Source organism: Nicotiana tabacum, chromosome 7 (assembly GCF_000715075.1).
Source record: "Nicotiana tabacum cultivar K326 chromosome 7, ASM71507v2, whole genome shotgun sequence".
NCBI classification, from domain to species: domain Eukaryota; kingdom Viridiplantae; phylum Streptophyta; class Magnoliopsida; order Solanales; family Solanaceae; genus Nicotiana; species Nicotiana tabacum.
In genome coordinates this window covers 124,721,386-124,735,842 of record NC_134086.1, presented here as the reverse complement: position 1 = coordinate 124,735,842, position 14,457 = coordinate 124,721,386, and the positions used below count along the sequence as shown (strand labels likewise).

General features: G+C 33.6%; 1 protein-coding gene across 1 annotated transcript; it reads left to right on the top strand.

The window, feature by feature from the left end:
• The first annotated feature begins 1,837 nt into the window (after window positions 1–1,837).
• Window positions 1,838–8,213, top strand: LOC107787031 (serine/threonine-protein kinase haspin homolog). The gene is made up of 15 exons (XM_075217569.1): window positions 1,838–1,947; window positions 2,029–2,161; window positions 2,259–2,348; window positions 3,166–3,256; window positions 3,398–3,993; window positions 4,743–4,866; window positions 5,029–5,138; window positions 5,544–5,655; window positions 5,841–5,933; window positions 6,028–6,089; window positions 6,188–6,318; window positions 6,400–6,470; window positions 6,552–6,604; window positions 7,295–7,361; window positions 7,751–8,213. Exons 1-15 carry the CDS (start codon window positions 1,932–1,934, stop codon window positions 7,874–7,876), a joined length of 1,875 nt encoding a protein of 624 aa, XP_075073670.1. The 5' UTR covers window positions 1,838–1,931; the 3' UTR covers window positions 7,877–8,213.
• Window positions 8,214–14,457: the final 6,244 nt, after the last annotated feature.

The window sequence follows — 14,457 nt, the reverse complement described above, 5'->3', positions numbered from 1 at the left end:
AACCAGATATAGCAAGATCACATAGAGACAAACTACATGGGGGGTGGGGTAACATGTTCATACTGATCCTAAGGAAGGGGAGTACATAATATGCTAATAATGTCAACATATCAACTACAAGTTTCACAACAAAACCATAAGTAAAAGCAGACTAGAAACATGATGAATTGTGGTAATAAAAGGACCATATTATTTTTGGAACTTGAATTGAAATCAGAACATACTAGTAAAGAAGGTAGTAAACACAAAGTGAGGAGCAAGAGAGTAGAGTAATCAGCCTTGGCTTGCAGCCGACTAACTTAGAACAATAGCAAGTAACCAGAGAAAAGAGAGCAGAAGAGCATTTTTGTGTAAAAGAGAGTTTTTGAACCAATGTGTTCGTGTCTTTGTGCTAATGAAAGAGCAAGGTACTTATAGTTTGAAACAGGTAGAAAATACAGCAAGAATCATAGTTCAGCAGTAATTATGGAACTATGTACTAATTAGAATCAAATCAGTATAAGTGCTTCCTTTAATTAGGAAGTTAAATTTAAACGATAACAGGCAAATACTAAATAAGGAAGGAGATTACATAAGGTTGAATATAACAAATAAGAAAATACTTTCGGCCGGTGGGAGATTTAGGTTTTAGCAGAGAGAATTTGAGAGGTGATGGGAGAGTGTAATGGCGGAGTAAAGAGAGAAATGAGGGGGAGGGGGGTAGTCTCTAGGGTTAATTAAGGAAATGGGAGATCTGGACCGTTGATTAAAATTGATCAACGGTCCAGATTAGACAAGAGATTGGGTCGGGTAGGATAAGGTATTGGGCCTGGGGTATTTGGGCCGTTTTAATTGGGTTGGGTCTAATTTAATTATGCTATAATTGAAATAAAAGTGGCTATTTGTTAAATACCCAATGTAAATTATTTAAAACAATTTACAAAAATAGCTTTTAATTATAAAAATAAATTTTATGCATAGAAAATAATTTAAAAATATTTATTTAGTATTTAAAAAATACACATGATTAATTTCTGAATGAAAATAATACAAAATCATATGATTGGGCTATAATTGCAAAGTTATTGCAATTATAGCCAAAGGGTGCCAATTTGGCTAATATGAAATAATTTAGTCGTAATAGAATAAAAAATAATACATTACATCAAGAAATGCTTTTGAAATCATTTGTGAGGTAATTTTGTAATTATTTCTTGAAAATAAAATGCTGGATAAATTAATAAAAATATAAAAAAATTGTGAAAAAATATCAATTGCTAATCAATGCATGATTTTGAAGACATATATGCAATTTGAAATACTTTTTGGGAAAAATTGGGTGTATATATATATATATATATATATATATATATATATATATATATATATATATATATATATAATCACCTTATTTGATACCTCAATCATGAAATTTCCTTTTCGTCTTGCATCTAATGTTGCTAATCATGCTTAAAAATATTGAAGGAGATCCTTGCGTGTGATTCTTGTAGAGAAAGAACTTTATTTATTTGGGTTTTCAATTTTTATATGTATTTGGCTAGTTTTGGTAAGTCTATGATTAATTGCTAGAGGATGATAAGTTGAAATTTATTTGGGATATTTCTGTAAGATTCCCTTTTTGATTACCAGTCCGAAAACTGACTAGCCCGTGCTATTTTCGCAAATTTATCACTGCAATTATTAAGCTTGAGATATTAAGCCCAGACATTACAAAGACATGCAGTCCAAGTCTAGTAGGCGTCCATTTTGGGCTGTATACAGAGTCAAGATTACCGATAGGCCCATTTATCAGGCCCAAAACCGAAGGATTCTTTCTCTTCCCGCTCAATCCTCCCCACTTTGAAATTTCTTCACAGACTTTAAGTTGCAGTTGACAAGACATTTGATTTGCAACGGTACTACAATTCGAAGCTTCAAAATTCGGCACCACCATGACTTCTCGAGCGGGTAAAAACTCTTCACTCCTCCAATTAATTTTCCATCTCGATTCAGGGTCGTAGTACTAACATGGTGGAATTTGAGACACAGCTGATTTGTGGGCAGAACTCATAGTTGCTGAAAAACTTCAATTTGATTGTCCCTCCGATCAACCTCAGGAACCAAATTTTGCTGTTGTATATCGACGCCAAAAATCCCATATTATTCCCCAAGATGCTGACAGGTTTCTCTTTATATTGTTTTTCAGTTTTCAAATTTCCATATTTTTTTTGGTGGCTCGCTGAAGTTTTTAACTTTTTTTTACTTTGATTTGTTTTCAGGAGGCTATCAAATTCAACTTCTAGTTACGAGAATCGGCTGAGTTTTCTCCCTGTTAAACGAATCAGTTGGAATCGTTCTCTTTCTACTAGGTTTTGCCTTCTGCCCTAATTTTATATTTCCCCCCTAAATTTCCACTGATATCAAAATCTATCTCCTTGGATATGCTTACAAGGATTGTGCTTGTAGTGGTTTTAGCTTATTCACTTTTTTTCTTTTATAAGTAGTTTTAGCTTAGTAGAAATGGAAATAATCTGGGATAAGGTTATTTAGGAAGCAAATACTCAGATTTACTGAAACAAGCAACAGTTTTGTCTATACTAAGATGTGTAGTATATGAGTAATATGACGACAAACAATCAGTAATTTTGAAGAATGTTTCCTGTAAGAGCTTAAAAGCTGTCTAAATTCCATGTATCATTTTAGGAGAGCCCTTACCTCCAGCGTCTGGGCAGTATATCTTCATTGTTTTGTACTTAGCAATAAAGCTTATTCTATTGGCTAGCTCACTGGAGGAAACATATTGCCAGAACAATACAAACTTACCCGACCTAGATGATTCTGTTACTTGCAAAGAAAATTTGTCTCATCTATCCGTTTCCCATTCAGTCATTAAAATGGATTTAAGACTTAAAGATGTAAACAGTTCTCAGATTTTTTTCAGTATGTTTAGTCTCCTTGTTAAGAACTTTTTTTGGGTACCCCAAGTTGATGAATTTACTGGGGCTTTGACTTCACTTTTTAATTTAATCCATAACCCCTCCTCACCCTGTTATGTATCATGGTAATTCCTAGTACATACCTTCTCTTTCTTTGTCATATTCGCGAACTCCAGTTAGCTATTCGTTTCTTCCACTTTTGTCTTTCTTATTGAGGGGTTTCTCTTTTTTCACTTTATTTTGTTGACAGAGGGAGAACTAGTGTTGCTGCTACTGTATGTGCCGAATTACATCCTCAAAAAAGGAAGCCTGGACGAAAAGCAAAACCACCTCTTCCAAGGGTAATTTGTTGAAAAAATTTCCCAGCTCCTGCAAAGCCGCCATGTAGTTGTTGTTTCTTTTCAAAAGGCATCAGTTAGCTAATATTTTGTTTATCATACAAAATCACATGTCTTCTATTTCTAATTCCTCATACTTTGTAGGGTAAAAAAGTTGAAGCCGCAAACTATGATAAAGAGAGAGCGTATTTTCAAGAAGTTGATGATTTCGAACTAATGGTAGAAAGCCCCTCCCCAAACAAATGCGCTACATGGACTACAGGCATCCAAACTGACGCTATCATTATATCACGTCTGTCCTCAGTTCTACAGAAATGGTTGATTTCTAAGAAACTTAACCATACCTATGCACCCCCAGCTTCACTATCGAAGATATTAGAAACCCCAGCCTCACGCAAAGAATCTGCTTGTGGAGTTATTTATGGATCCGCAAATGTGAAAACCCCTGAAAAAAAATCACTACAAGTTCCGTCTGGCTTGTACTCCACCCAGAACAAACACTTTGGTTCCAGAGATGAAGATGTGTCCGGAGGGCGGCCTTTATCAGAAACAGGCATTGGAGAAATATGTCCCATGGATGAGGGAGGTTATGAAGATATTGAAGTTGGTGTTAGTAAACTTTCTCTGACTTCCAGGCCGTCTTCAGTGGATGCTCACACTTGGGATCCATTTTTGGCTCTATTGGCAGCATGCGGACAGTCTGCTCCTTTAACACTACTGGAGATACTATCAAAGTATTGGTGCGGCTCCTATGACACTTCCACTTTTGTTCTACTTCCTCAAATCAAATATCTCCTTAGGCATATCTTTCTTCTTAGTCAGATTTGTACTGTCTTTGGTACTTGTGGAGCAGCGAGTTTAACATGATATTTTTTTTCAGCTGATACAATTATCACTAGAAACTGTCAACTTTGCCTTTTGAAAAATCTTAACTAGGATCATTAGACATATAACGTATAATGTATATTTTCTTTCAGCTGATACAATTATCACTAGAAACTGTCAACTTTGCCTTTTGAAAAACCTTAACTAGGATCATTAAACATATAATGTATAGTTGCACGAAAGATGTTGTCCACCTTGGTACTCTTAGATGTAGATCTGGCTGACGCTTCTTAATCTCTAACTCGTTATCTTTTATACTTTTGGTGAGAATGCTCCTAATAGTGCTCTTGAACCATGTAAGAATGGTTGAGGATAAATACAGATATGGATTCCCTTGACCGGAACACCTTTAGCTTAGTACTGTTATAAACTCATGTACTAGTGCTCTCTTTTGGTGCATGTGATCTTAGCTTTGAACTATATCTGAATGGCTATCTAGTTAATACTTTGTATAATTTGGCCTTATCAATCAGTACCCATTCCTTTTCATGAAGAATCAAATTCATATTTGTGTTGGCAATAGACTTAATTCAGCCTGATTTTTGCTCTTAATTTTAATTTCTCAAAGCATCTAGTTTTGTAAACTGAACTATGTCAAATGCAGTGAGCCACAAACAATTGCCAAGGTGGGCGAAGGCACATTTGGTGAGGCCTTTAAGGTTGGCGAAAATGTCTTCAAAATTGTCCCATTTGATGGAGATTTACGAGTAAATGGAGAAATTCAAAAGGTATCCAGTTCAATTATATTTCTTGTGCAATTGAATAGGTTCCAATTTCATTATATTGAGATACAGCCTAAGTAACATGCATATGATCATAGGGTAAGCAACCAATTTTCTGAAAATATTTAAGTCACTCTGATTCGAAATTTGTATTTTGATACATTTCAGAAATCAGAAGAACTACTTGAGGAGGTCATACTCTCTGGTACTCTCAATAGCTTAAGAGCTCATGAGGGTCATCTCCTGAATTCCTGTTCCACCTTTATACAGACAATGGAGTAAGTTTTATATATTCTTAGTTAATCTTAAAGCAACTTTTTAACTTTTTGGTCCTTGTTCTGAACCTCTGTTTCAAGACAAAATCTGTGTTTAGGAACATCTAAAGGTCCTGTGTGATTTAATTTGCCTGTGTTGGTTTAAACTTGTGCTTAACCTCAGAATCTGTCATGAAACTACTAACTTTTGCTACCTAATGAGGAATAGTTCTTGTAAAAACCTTATCAGTAATAAGTCTTGAAAAAATCATCCATATATAACTGTCACCTCTAATGACTGATATTCTGTTAAGTAAAACTGAAGTTCTTCCTGCGTGCTGTTTTCTGCACTCTTTGTATACTATTTCTTAAAGTAGGAGAAGAGCAATTGTTGACCACTCATGTACAATTGGTTTCACCTTTCTACAGCATGAGGGTGTGCCAAGGCCATTATGATGCATCTCTATTAAAAGCGTGGGAAGACTGGGATGGGAAGCATGGTTCAGAAAATGATCATCCTAAGGAATTTCCAGAAAAACAGGTTCCTTGCAAAGCACAATTTACTCCTTTTCTACTAATTGCTAATAGTTGCCTCCCATTGTTCATCTATATTCTATTCTTTGAGTGGATCTTGTGTCTAGGCAGATTGATATTTTTCTTGCAGTCAGGGGATAATTACTTTGACCATTTTAAGTGCCACTGACTTAGCTATTGCATACCTTCCAGTGCTATGTTGTCTTTGTTCAAGAACATGGAGGTAAGGATCTTGAGAGTTTTGTGCTCTTGAACTTTAACGAAGCGAAGAGTTTATTGGCCCAGGCAAGTGATTGAATATTTTTCTTTTGGCATTGTTAAATGTTAACCAAATATCTCATTCATTATCAATTGCTTGACTGCAAAATCTGCACTCCAGATAACTCTTGCTTTGGCTGTATCTGAAGCTGCATATGAATTTGAACATCGCGATTTGCACTGGTTCGTTTTCCATGTGATGATTTTTGTCATTTTTTAAATCTAGAGTAGGACAATGCTTTGTTGAACTTTTCTGTGCGCTAATAATTTTCTTATCATAGGGGAAATATTCTATTACGTCGGAAAGGTTTAGATACGGTGCAATTCACTCTAGAGGGAAATGAAATACATGTCAGAACATATGGATTATTGGTTTCGATAATTGACTTCACTCTTTCAAGGATAAATACAGGTGTTCACCCTTTCTTTATCCCTTCACAATCTTGTACTTGAATTGATTAGAGATTCTTATCCATGTACGTACTGATCACAGGTGAAGACATACTTTTTCTGGACCTGTCATCAGACCCTGAACTCTTTGAAGGTCCAAAAGGAGATAAACAGGTATGACTGCCAAAGAAGTCCCATATATCATCAGGTGTTTTAATACTTCATATATTTCATTGTTTTGTGGCATGTATGCAGTCTGATACATACAGGAAAATGAGAGATGTCACAGGCGAATTTTGGGAAGGAAGGTATAAATACTCCTTTCACTTTCTAACGATAGTGTATATTTCTTCAGTTTCAAGGTTATGTTGCCACAAAATTATTCATAATTCTCCATTTTAAAACTGTTGGCATGTTAGATGTCTGGAGTTCACCACTCAAATAACATCCTATTTTGTGTAAGCTGTTGTCAGAGAATTTGAATTGAACCAAAATTACAACCGTGCAAGTTCTGTTATCTCTTGTAATCAGTTAGCTTTTGCTGCTTAATGACCTCTGGCACACAGTATTGGTGGCCAATTTTCTAAATCACGGAAACCATCAGCGGGAGGCTTTCCTGTTTGATGGTGTTTGTCTTACATTCATGGATTTCATTTTCAAGTGGAGACTCAGAGGAACTCACCCATAATGAAAGTTCTATGCTAGGTTAATGGGTTTCTAGTACTAAAGCATAACTGCCAAAGATGAATCATGCTTGTTTTTTGTCATAACACTGTGGACTGGTCTGTTTCTTCTTGTTCTTCTTATAGAACTCATGGACCATCACTTGTTGATAAATGAAGTAGCATTCTATTATGGTGTGGCTGAATTTCAGACCTCAGTGTTAGCACCTAAGAAGTATCTTCGTTATGCAAATCACCAAGGCTTTAGTGACTGGATTATTTGACTCTGGGATTTGACCTTTTGCCTTCTTTTCTTTTTTTAATCTGCGTGTACAGTTTCCCCAAGACAAATGTGCTGTGGCTACAATACTTGGTTGATATACTGCTGCTAAAGAAATCATATGTGAGTATTCTATGACAACATTGGTTCCGTGTTATTATCAGTTCATATCACCTTGTCGAAACTGTTTAGTATTATGCATGGTAGTATGTCCTCATTTTATGCAATTGGCTTTCTGTTTCTAACATATGTTGTATTTGGTTGGAATGTGCATCCCGTTGCTGCAATTTCAGCTGCATGCACTTTGATATTCTAATAGATTATTTTGACCATGTAATTCCATGCTCTTCAATGAAAAATAAAAAACAAAATCAGACTGATTGGTCAATTTCCTCCAATTGTTATCCTTTGCCTGATAGTCTGGTATTTAATAATTTGGGATTTAAATCAAGCTCATAGTATATTCTTTTCGGTTCAAAGTTAAGTGGCCTAACTTCATGAAAATGTTGCAGGAAAGGACCTCCAAAGATGAGAGGGATCTACGCTCTCTAAAAAAGCGCCTAAATAGCTATGGTTCAGCAAGAGAAGCAACATCAGATGTTTTCTTTTCTGACTTGTTCGTCATATTCCAGCATTGACTGGCAAAAGAACACCCAAGAAAATAAGTATTGTTTGCTGTGCCTTTGATCTTTTCTGAAAGTGATCTTTTAGAGGGAGGTTTGTATCAAGAAACCAACTTGGTTTCCTTTTCTTCTTCTGTCTTCATTTTATTTCATTTTTTTCCTGTATCATATTTTTGATAGTAAACAATGTTAAGACCCCTTAGTGGATCTCCAGTAGTTGGGATATGATGAGCATCCCTCATAGGACATTGAATTCGTGTGGTTGCCAATTTTTTACTCTGAATTACTGTAGCTTTTTCCCATTTGTCTAAGCCGCGGTGGGAAGGTAAATCTGTATACGTATTTGATGGAATAGCCGAAGTGTCCGACACCATTTCTAAAGAAAAAGAAGAGGGAAATGGTCGCACTCGTGCTTTGTCCCAGAAGTTGTGGGCATACAGCTCATGCAGACGATGCTTATCATCTTTTCTCCCCAAAATTTTCTTTCGTCAAAGTTGAAACTATAGTGGTTCCTTACAATTATTTTATTAGTAAGTATATTTTGTCCTGTATGCTTGAAGCTAAAACTTGACAAGAAATCTATTGCAATTCCCGGCTTTACGGCAAATTGTATTGGATCTTTTTTACTTTCGTGATTTTCGTCATCACTAATCACAAAGTTTAACCGTTTAACTTTACAAAACACAAACAATTTTGTAAAATATACAATTTGAGCGACGCTTATCTTGACTTTACCTTATCTATAACACTATATCACTTATCTCGACCTTTTAATTAGTTGACTAAAATACTTATGTAGGGTAACTATAACACTTCTGCCGACCTATTAGTTAAATATCAAATTTGAAAGCAATACAAAGAAAAAGCTACTAGTATGTTGTATTGGTTGTTGCTTTTTATCTCTTTGCTTTTTTGTGAAAAGAACGAGCAGACTTCTTTCTAATTGTTAGTTGTTTATTCAATTTAGATAGGCTGATCAAATCTTTTCACCTGTCGGATGACTCAGATTTAAGGGATTACGAATTTGCTCACATGGAAATGGATACTTTGATTTGGCATATTAAATTCGAAGGATTTAAGTTTTCGTTTACCCTGTATGATTTGACATATTTTGAAAGGTTATTTATCATTTATTTCAGATTATAAACTCAAAGTTTAAGCTTAACTAATTCGGCAAGTTATTACTCTATATTAAGTTACGTCATCATATTTGATACGAAGAGTTGTTAGTGCATAAAATATAAATCCATGCAATTATCTTTCAAATTAATTTGTTAAATTCTTTTTTGTACTATCACTACATAAAAACTTAAATTCTAAATGGAGATGCAAAATCCATATTGTAAGATCCAGACAACTAGAGCAAAAAGAGAAACCGAATCCACAAAAACCTCCTAAAAGCTGGTTGCATGATCATAAATAACCTTTTTATTAAAGCAGACTCAGCACATGTATCTCTTCTGGACTATAATTTATACGCCAGCGGTCCTAAAGCTAATGCACTAATTCTTGATAATCATATTTTATTTTGTTTGTTTTCTTTATTTCCTCTATTTTCCTTTGAATATAAATTTACGCTTTGTTTTCAGATTTAAACGAAAAGCGTTGGTTCCATTGATACAATTCAACATCACTTAGCATTGTGATTATATCTAAGTAGCAAGTATGACAAGATTAATTTAGTGTTTTTTTTGTCTCCGTTACGGTTTGAACTTGAAATATTATGGTTCTTCACCCATTTCATTGACCACTAGACTATACTTTTGGACACAACAAGATGTCATTTCTATTAACTATTGTTTAAATAATATTAAAAAATGAGAATACTCGTGACCTTATATTCTTAAGCCCACTTCATGATGTAGCTAATTTTCAAGTTCACTTTTTTCCTATTGAATTAGTAGTAGAAAAGACAAGGATCCAACTTAATTTACTACTACCAGGAACCATTTCTGCCGACAAGTCTTTATATAACACGATGATGACGATCAAAGGGTATAGTAGGATGGATGAAATTTCTTCAATTATAACAGAAGGCTTCAGGTTCGAGCGTATAAATATAAAATTTCTTGGTATGAAGTGTTCTACGCTGCTTAGTGAACATATTCGTTGTAAATTTGAATTAATCGGGGCCAATAAGCTTCTTATACCAAATATGGTAAAAATACAACATAAGGCTGCTATTAATGTTGATCCATGCCTCTCTGTGAATGATTTGTTCGACAAAATATGCATGTTTAAGTCTAAATCGAGAAATTGAAATTCCAAATCATTGCCCTTTCCTTTTGCCAAGAAAAGGAGTAACAGATAAAAAGGCAAACAGAAAGTGTCAGCAGCTCCAATTCCTGTGATGCACCAAACCTATATCTGATTTATCTTTGACCGTTTAAACGAATTTTTTTGACATTTCAATACCCACCATAATCACTTTTTTATTGGTTGTACCTGCGATTCAACTTTTCCTTTTGCTGAGCAGAATGGTGGAATTTGTGGTCATCAACATGAATCTGGACAAGGGCATCTCATGATACTATTAGTACATACCTCCTTTTTGTAGAGTTTGAGTGGAATTAATCCTACCTTGTTCTTGTTTTTGTCCAATGACCAAGATAAAGTGTTAGAAATAACCGTATCTTCAAGATATTTTTAGTGTGACCCACATATAAGGTAATAAATTTATTTACCTTGTCTTCCAAAGAAAATAATATTTCAGATAATATTCTGTAGTTATACATATATGGTAGTTACTTTGATGGAAAGAAATTATCATATATTAGGAGTCCCTAGGGTAATTATAATTTATGGAGAAGTCCCTAAGGCTAAAGTATTTGCCTAAGAGTCCCTAGCCTACCTATAAATAGGTATGTGACTCTATCAGTCTGACATTCTACGATAGGTACAGGCTAGAAGACTCCCTAGGTTTTCTGTCAAAGTTTTACAAGGCGATTCTACAACAGTTGAACAATTATGGCCGAAAATACGTTCCTTGTATAATTTCCGCTGCGTTGGCTCTGTATGTGTATTCAAATTTCAACATGTGGTATCAGAGCCATCCTTTAATTGTACTGTTCGGTGTCTCGTCCTAGTTGAAATTGTATGGACAACGTACTAGTGAGTTCCATAGATTTTTTATGACAGTGGGATGAAATTGAAAATCTAAAAACAAACTAACTTTGCAAATCCTAGTCGTTGTCGGTTTTGGTTTGTACTAAATCCCGTAGTATCGTTGCCTAGATGTTCATGACAGAGCTCTGGAACTATGACAGTGGGAAGACTTGTCGCGTGAAAATAATACTCCATAGTTCTAATTATCGCTTTAAGTTGTCTGGAACCACATAATTCTTTGTAATTTCTGAACAATTATATATGAAAGTTTCATAGAGAAGATAAATGTTGAGATATTTTATATGGGCTTTTCCTTTACTGCCATCAATTGTTTATTGAACCTTTTTGGGCCACAACTCATATGTTTAATCTCAAGGGGACTATCATATTATTTAACTTTTGTTTCGCACCTTCTGAATTAAGTCACTGCCTTATTTTATAACTTTTGAGTTGCTAGAAATTTTGAAGTGTCACTTAGCAATTGAGGCTTCATTCTCAACACATTGACTACCTCGTTTCGAATAAGATTATAATATAGTAATATTTTTATAACTTTTATGATAAAAATCAAAATATGGTGGTTGTCTACTCTTTCTCCATGATCTTTCTCTCAAATAGTTAATGACATATTCATTGACATATTTTCTATGTTCAATGGCATATTCCATTACATATTTTCTTCACTTTTCATACCTATATAAAGACCTTGTAATAGATAGGAAAATACATACAATTGAAGAAGAAAATCTCTTCCTTCTCTCTATCTCCATTTCTTGTTCATGTTTTACTAAATTGCTTTTATTTCCTTGTTCCATATTATTACATTGAGTTATATTTCATAACACGTTATTAGCACGAGTCTCTAACCAATTATATATATATCTACAAAAAATTTCCTACATCCAGAAAGATTACAATTAGAAGTTATACATATCATCACATGGTTAAATGTAATGAGAAACTACATATGGTAAGTAATGAAATGTAAGAAGGTATTATTATCTTACACTTGTCATTCCTCTAAAATCTCATATGCACACAACTTCGTACTACACCTGTATTGCATAAGCACATATTAATATTACATCTTTTATATCACATGAATGGAATAAAATTTTCGAAGTTCTATATGTGAAAATCATAGTAGCAGTTAATTGTTGATATGATGCATGTCATGGTAACCAAAGATATTTTATATAAATTGTCTTATGCATATTTGTGTGTTGACTATCTTCAATCTGTCCTGCCGCTTTTAACATTTTCTTTTACTTGGATGAATATTTTTTTTCCTTTTGGATTTTTACACTTGCATGTAGTACAAAAAAAAAGGAATAAAAAATTGGACATACTGATTAAAAGCATAAATCATCTTGAATAAAACAAGAAATATTTCACATCTTTATCTAGGTTGATTAATTACTTCTTTGAAATTTGGAAAACAAACCAGCTATTGAGAAAGTATACTTCATAATTTATGGTCGTATCATTTGAAAGCAAACAATAATTAGTATGACTATTAGAAGAGGTATTTTTGAGTATCCATGACCTACTTGATGCTTGCTACTGACTTACCATTTTTAAGTATTTTATATGAATGATGCACAAGCTACAACTGGTAAGTTGTTACCTATAATGTCACTTTTCAGGTAATATAATTATGTATTAGTATTATATATGTGTTGTTACCTATATAGTGTACTTTTGATAAATTTATTCACTAATTGCTTAGTTGAATTGAGTGAAGGAAAGTCATGGCGTTAAATCAAATCCAATAGGTAGGGTATACCCTGAAAACCACAATATTTTTTAGAGAGACTCAATAAATATTATGACAATGATTTTATGATCGTTTTAAACTCTAATAGAATTTAGAAGAAATATTCTGACTACAAACCGTTGTATTTCATATAGATGCTACAAATAATTAATAAAGATTTACGTTGATTTGAGATTTGTACACTTATTTAAGAAAGAAAATTTGATTTGCTAAGTTGCAAATTAGTTGTGTATAACTTTCTTGGCATGTGATTGAAATTAAGGCTTGAGAATGAATCTCAATATTGTTTAGCCTATTATACCATTGATTGAGGGTAAGACATCGGGATCAAGTCCTGATGCTCTATAATGATAAGAGTTGGGTTTGAGTCCCAATTTATTATGGTCTAACATGCCTTTATATTGGTAAGACATTGGGTTTGAGTCCCAATGTACCATATTGATGATATAATGATGACTAAAGAAAAATAATATATTTTTCATGAAAAGGCATGAAAATTGTCCCACTTGATTTGCTCCATTCTTGAAGTAAATGTGATAGCAGTGCATAATAAGTTTCAATGAAGACAAGTGGTTGAACAATGAACGTGGCCGTTCCAAATATCAAAATAATAATAATCAGCACTATGATTATAAAAGAAGAACAATAAGGGTTCTCAAAATAGTCCTTCAAAATGTGAAGGCAATGTTTACCATCAAATTGATATGAAAATAATAAAGCACGTCGCTGATTATGATCCATTCCTTGAAGAGAATGTGACTTGTGATAAGCATTGAGAATGCAAACCCATTCCTAAAGTTGAATGTGACAATATATGATAAAAGTAATGAATAAAGACATGCAATTCATGATTATATGAATACCACACAACTCACCTCTAAGGGAGGTTTGAGTGAAATAAAGAGAATAAATATTATTATGTGGTTACATGAATATGTCATTGGTCGCGTACATGTGATACGCCAAAAGTTATTTTGTCATGCCTTATAAAAAGTTATTAAAGGCAAAATTAAAGCAAGAAATGATTTTGCTTATGATGATTCTGACCATGACAATTTATTATGATATAAGTTTCTCCGTGAAGGAGACATTTACCATATGAATGGTATGATACAAGATCTTGTAGTATAAAAGTTGTTAAGAGCTCCGGAAAAACTAATTTGTTACTATCCGGATGAATAAAATTATTCATGACATTGATATTGTAAAGTCTCAAAAGAAACTTTTTGAGTTTCAAATGTATAAGTCAAAGTGGTTGGCATATTGAGACTATAAATGAAAGAAAGATTGAATATCTTCATATTTCTATAATCATACCGGGTAAATATGAAAGGTTACCCGATTTTCTTTCTATTTGTACTACACAAAAATATAAGCATGATGCTGGAATCATATACCACAAGTAAACTAGAGGTTTACTAAAACAAATATTAATTGGCATGACCAGTTGACCATCTCGGTTCAATTATGATGCGAAAAATTAATTGAGAATTATATTGGCATATATTGAAGTAATAAAAGTTTCTTTAAGAATTCTCTTGCGATGCTTATTCTCATGATATACCAGTTAAAGGTTGAGATTGAATCCCTTGATTTCTGGAACAAATAAAAGGTGATAAATATATGGGTTAAGTCACCTGCCATGTGAACCGTTTATTATTATATGATTTTAATAGATGCATCTATTCTATGGTCACATGTGCATTTGTTATCA

Bases quoted from the DNA above. Each gene is read 5' to 3' on its own strand.
- LOC107787031 (XM_075217569.1), top strand. The intron at 2,349-3,165 runs GTTTTGCCTTCT...TTTTGTTGACAG, and splicing joins AATCGTTCTCTTTCTACTAG to AGGGAGAACTAGTGTTGCTG. The intron at 6,605-7,294 runs GTATAAATACTC...CTGCGTGTACAG, and splicing joins GGCGAATTTTGGGAAGGAAG to TTTCCCCAAGACAAATGTGC.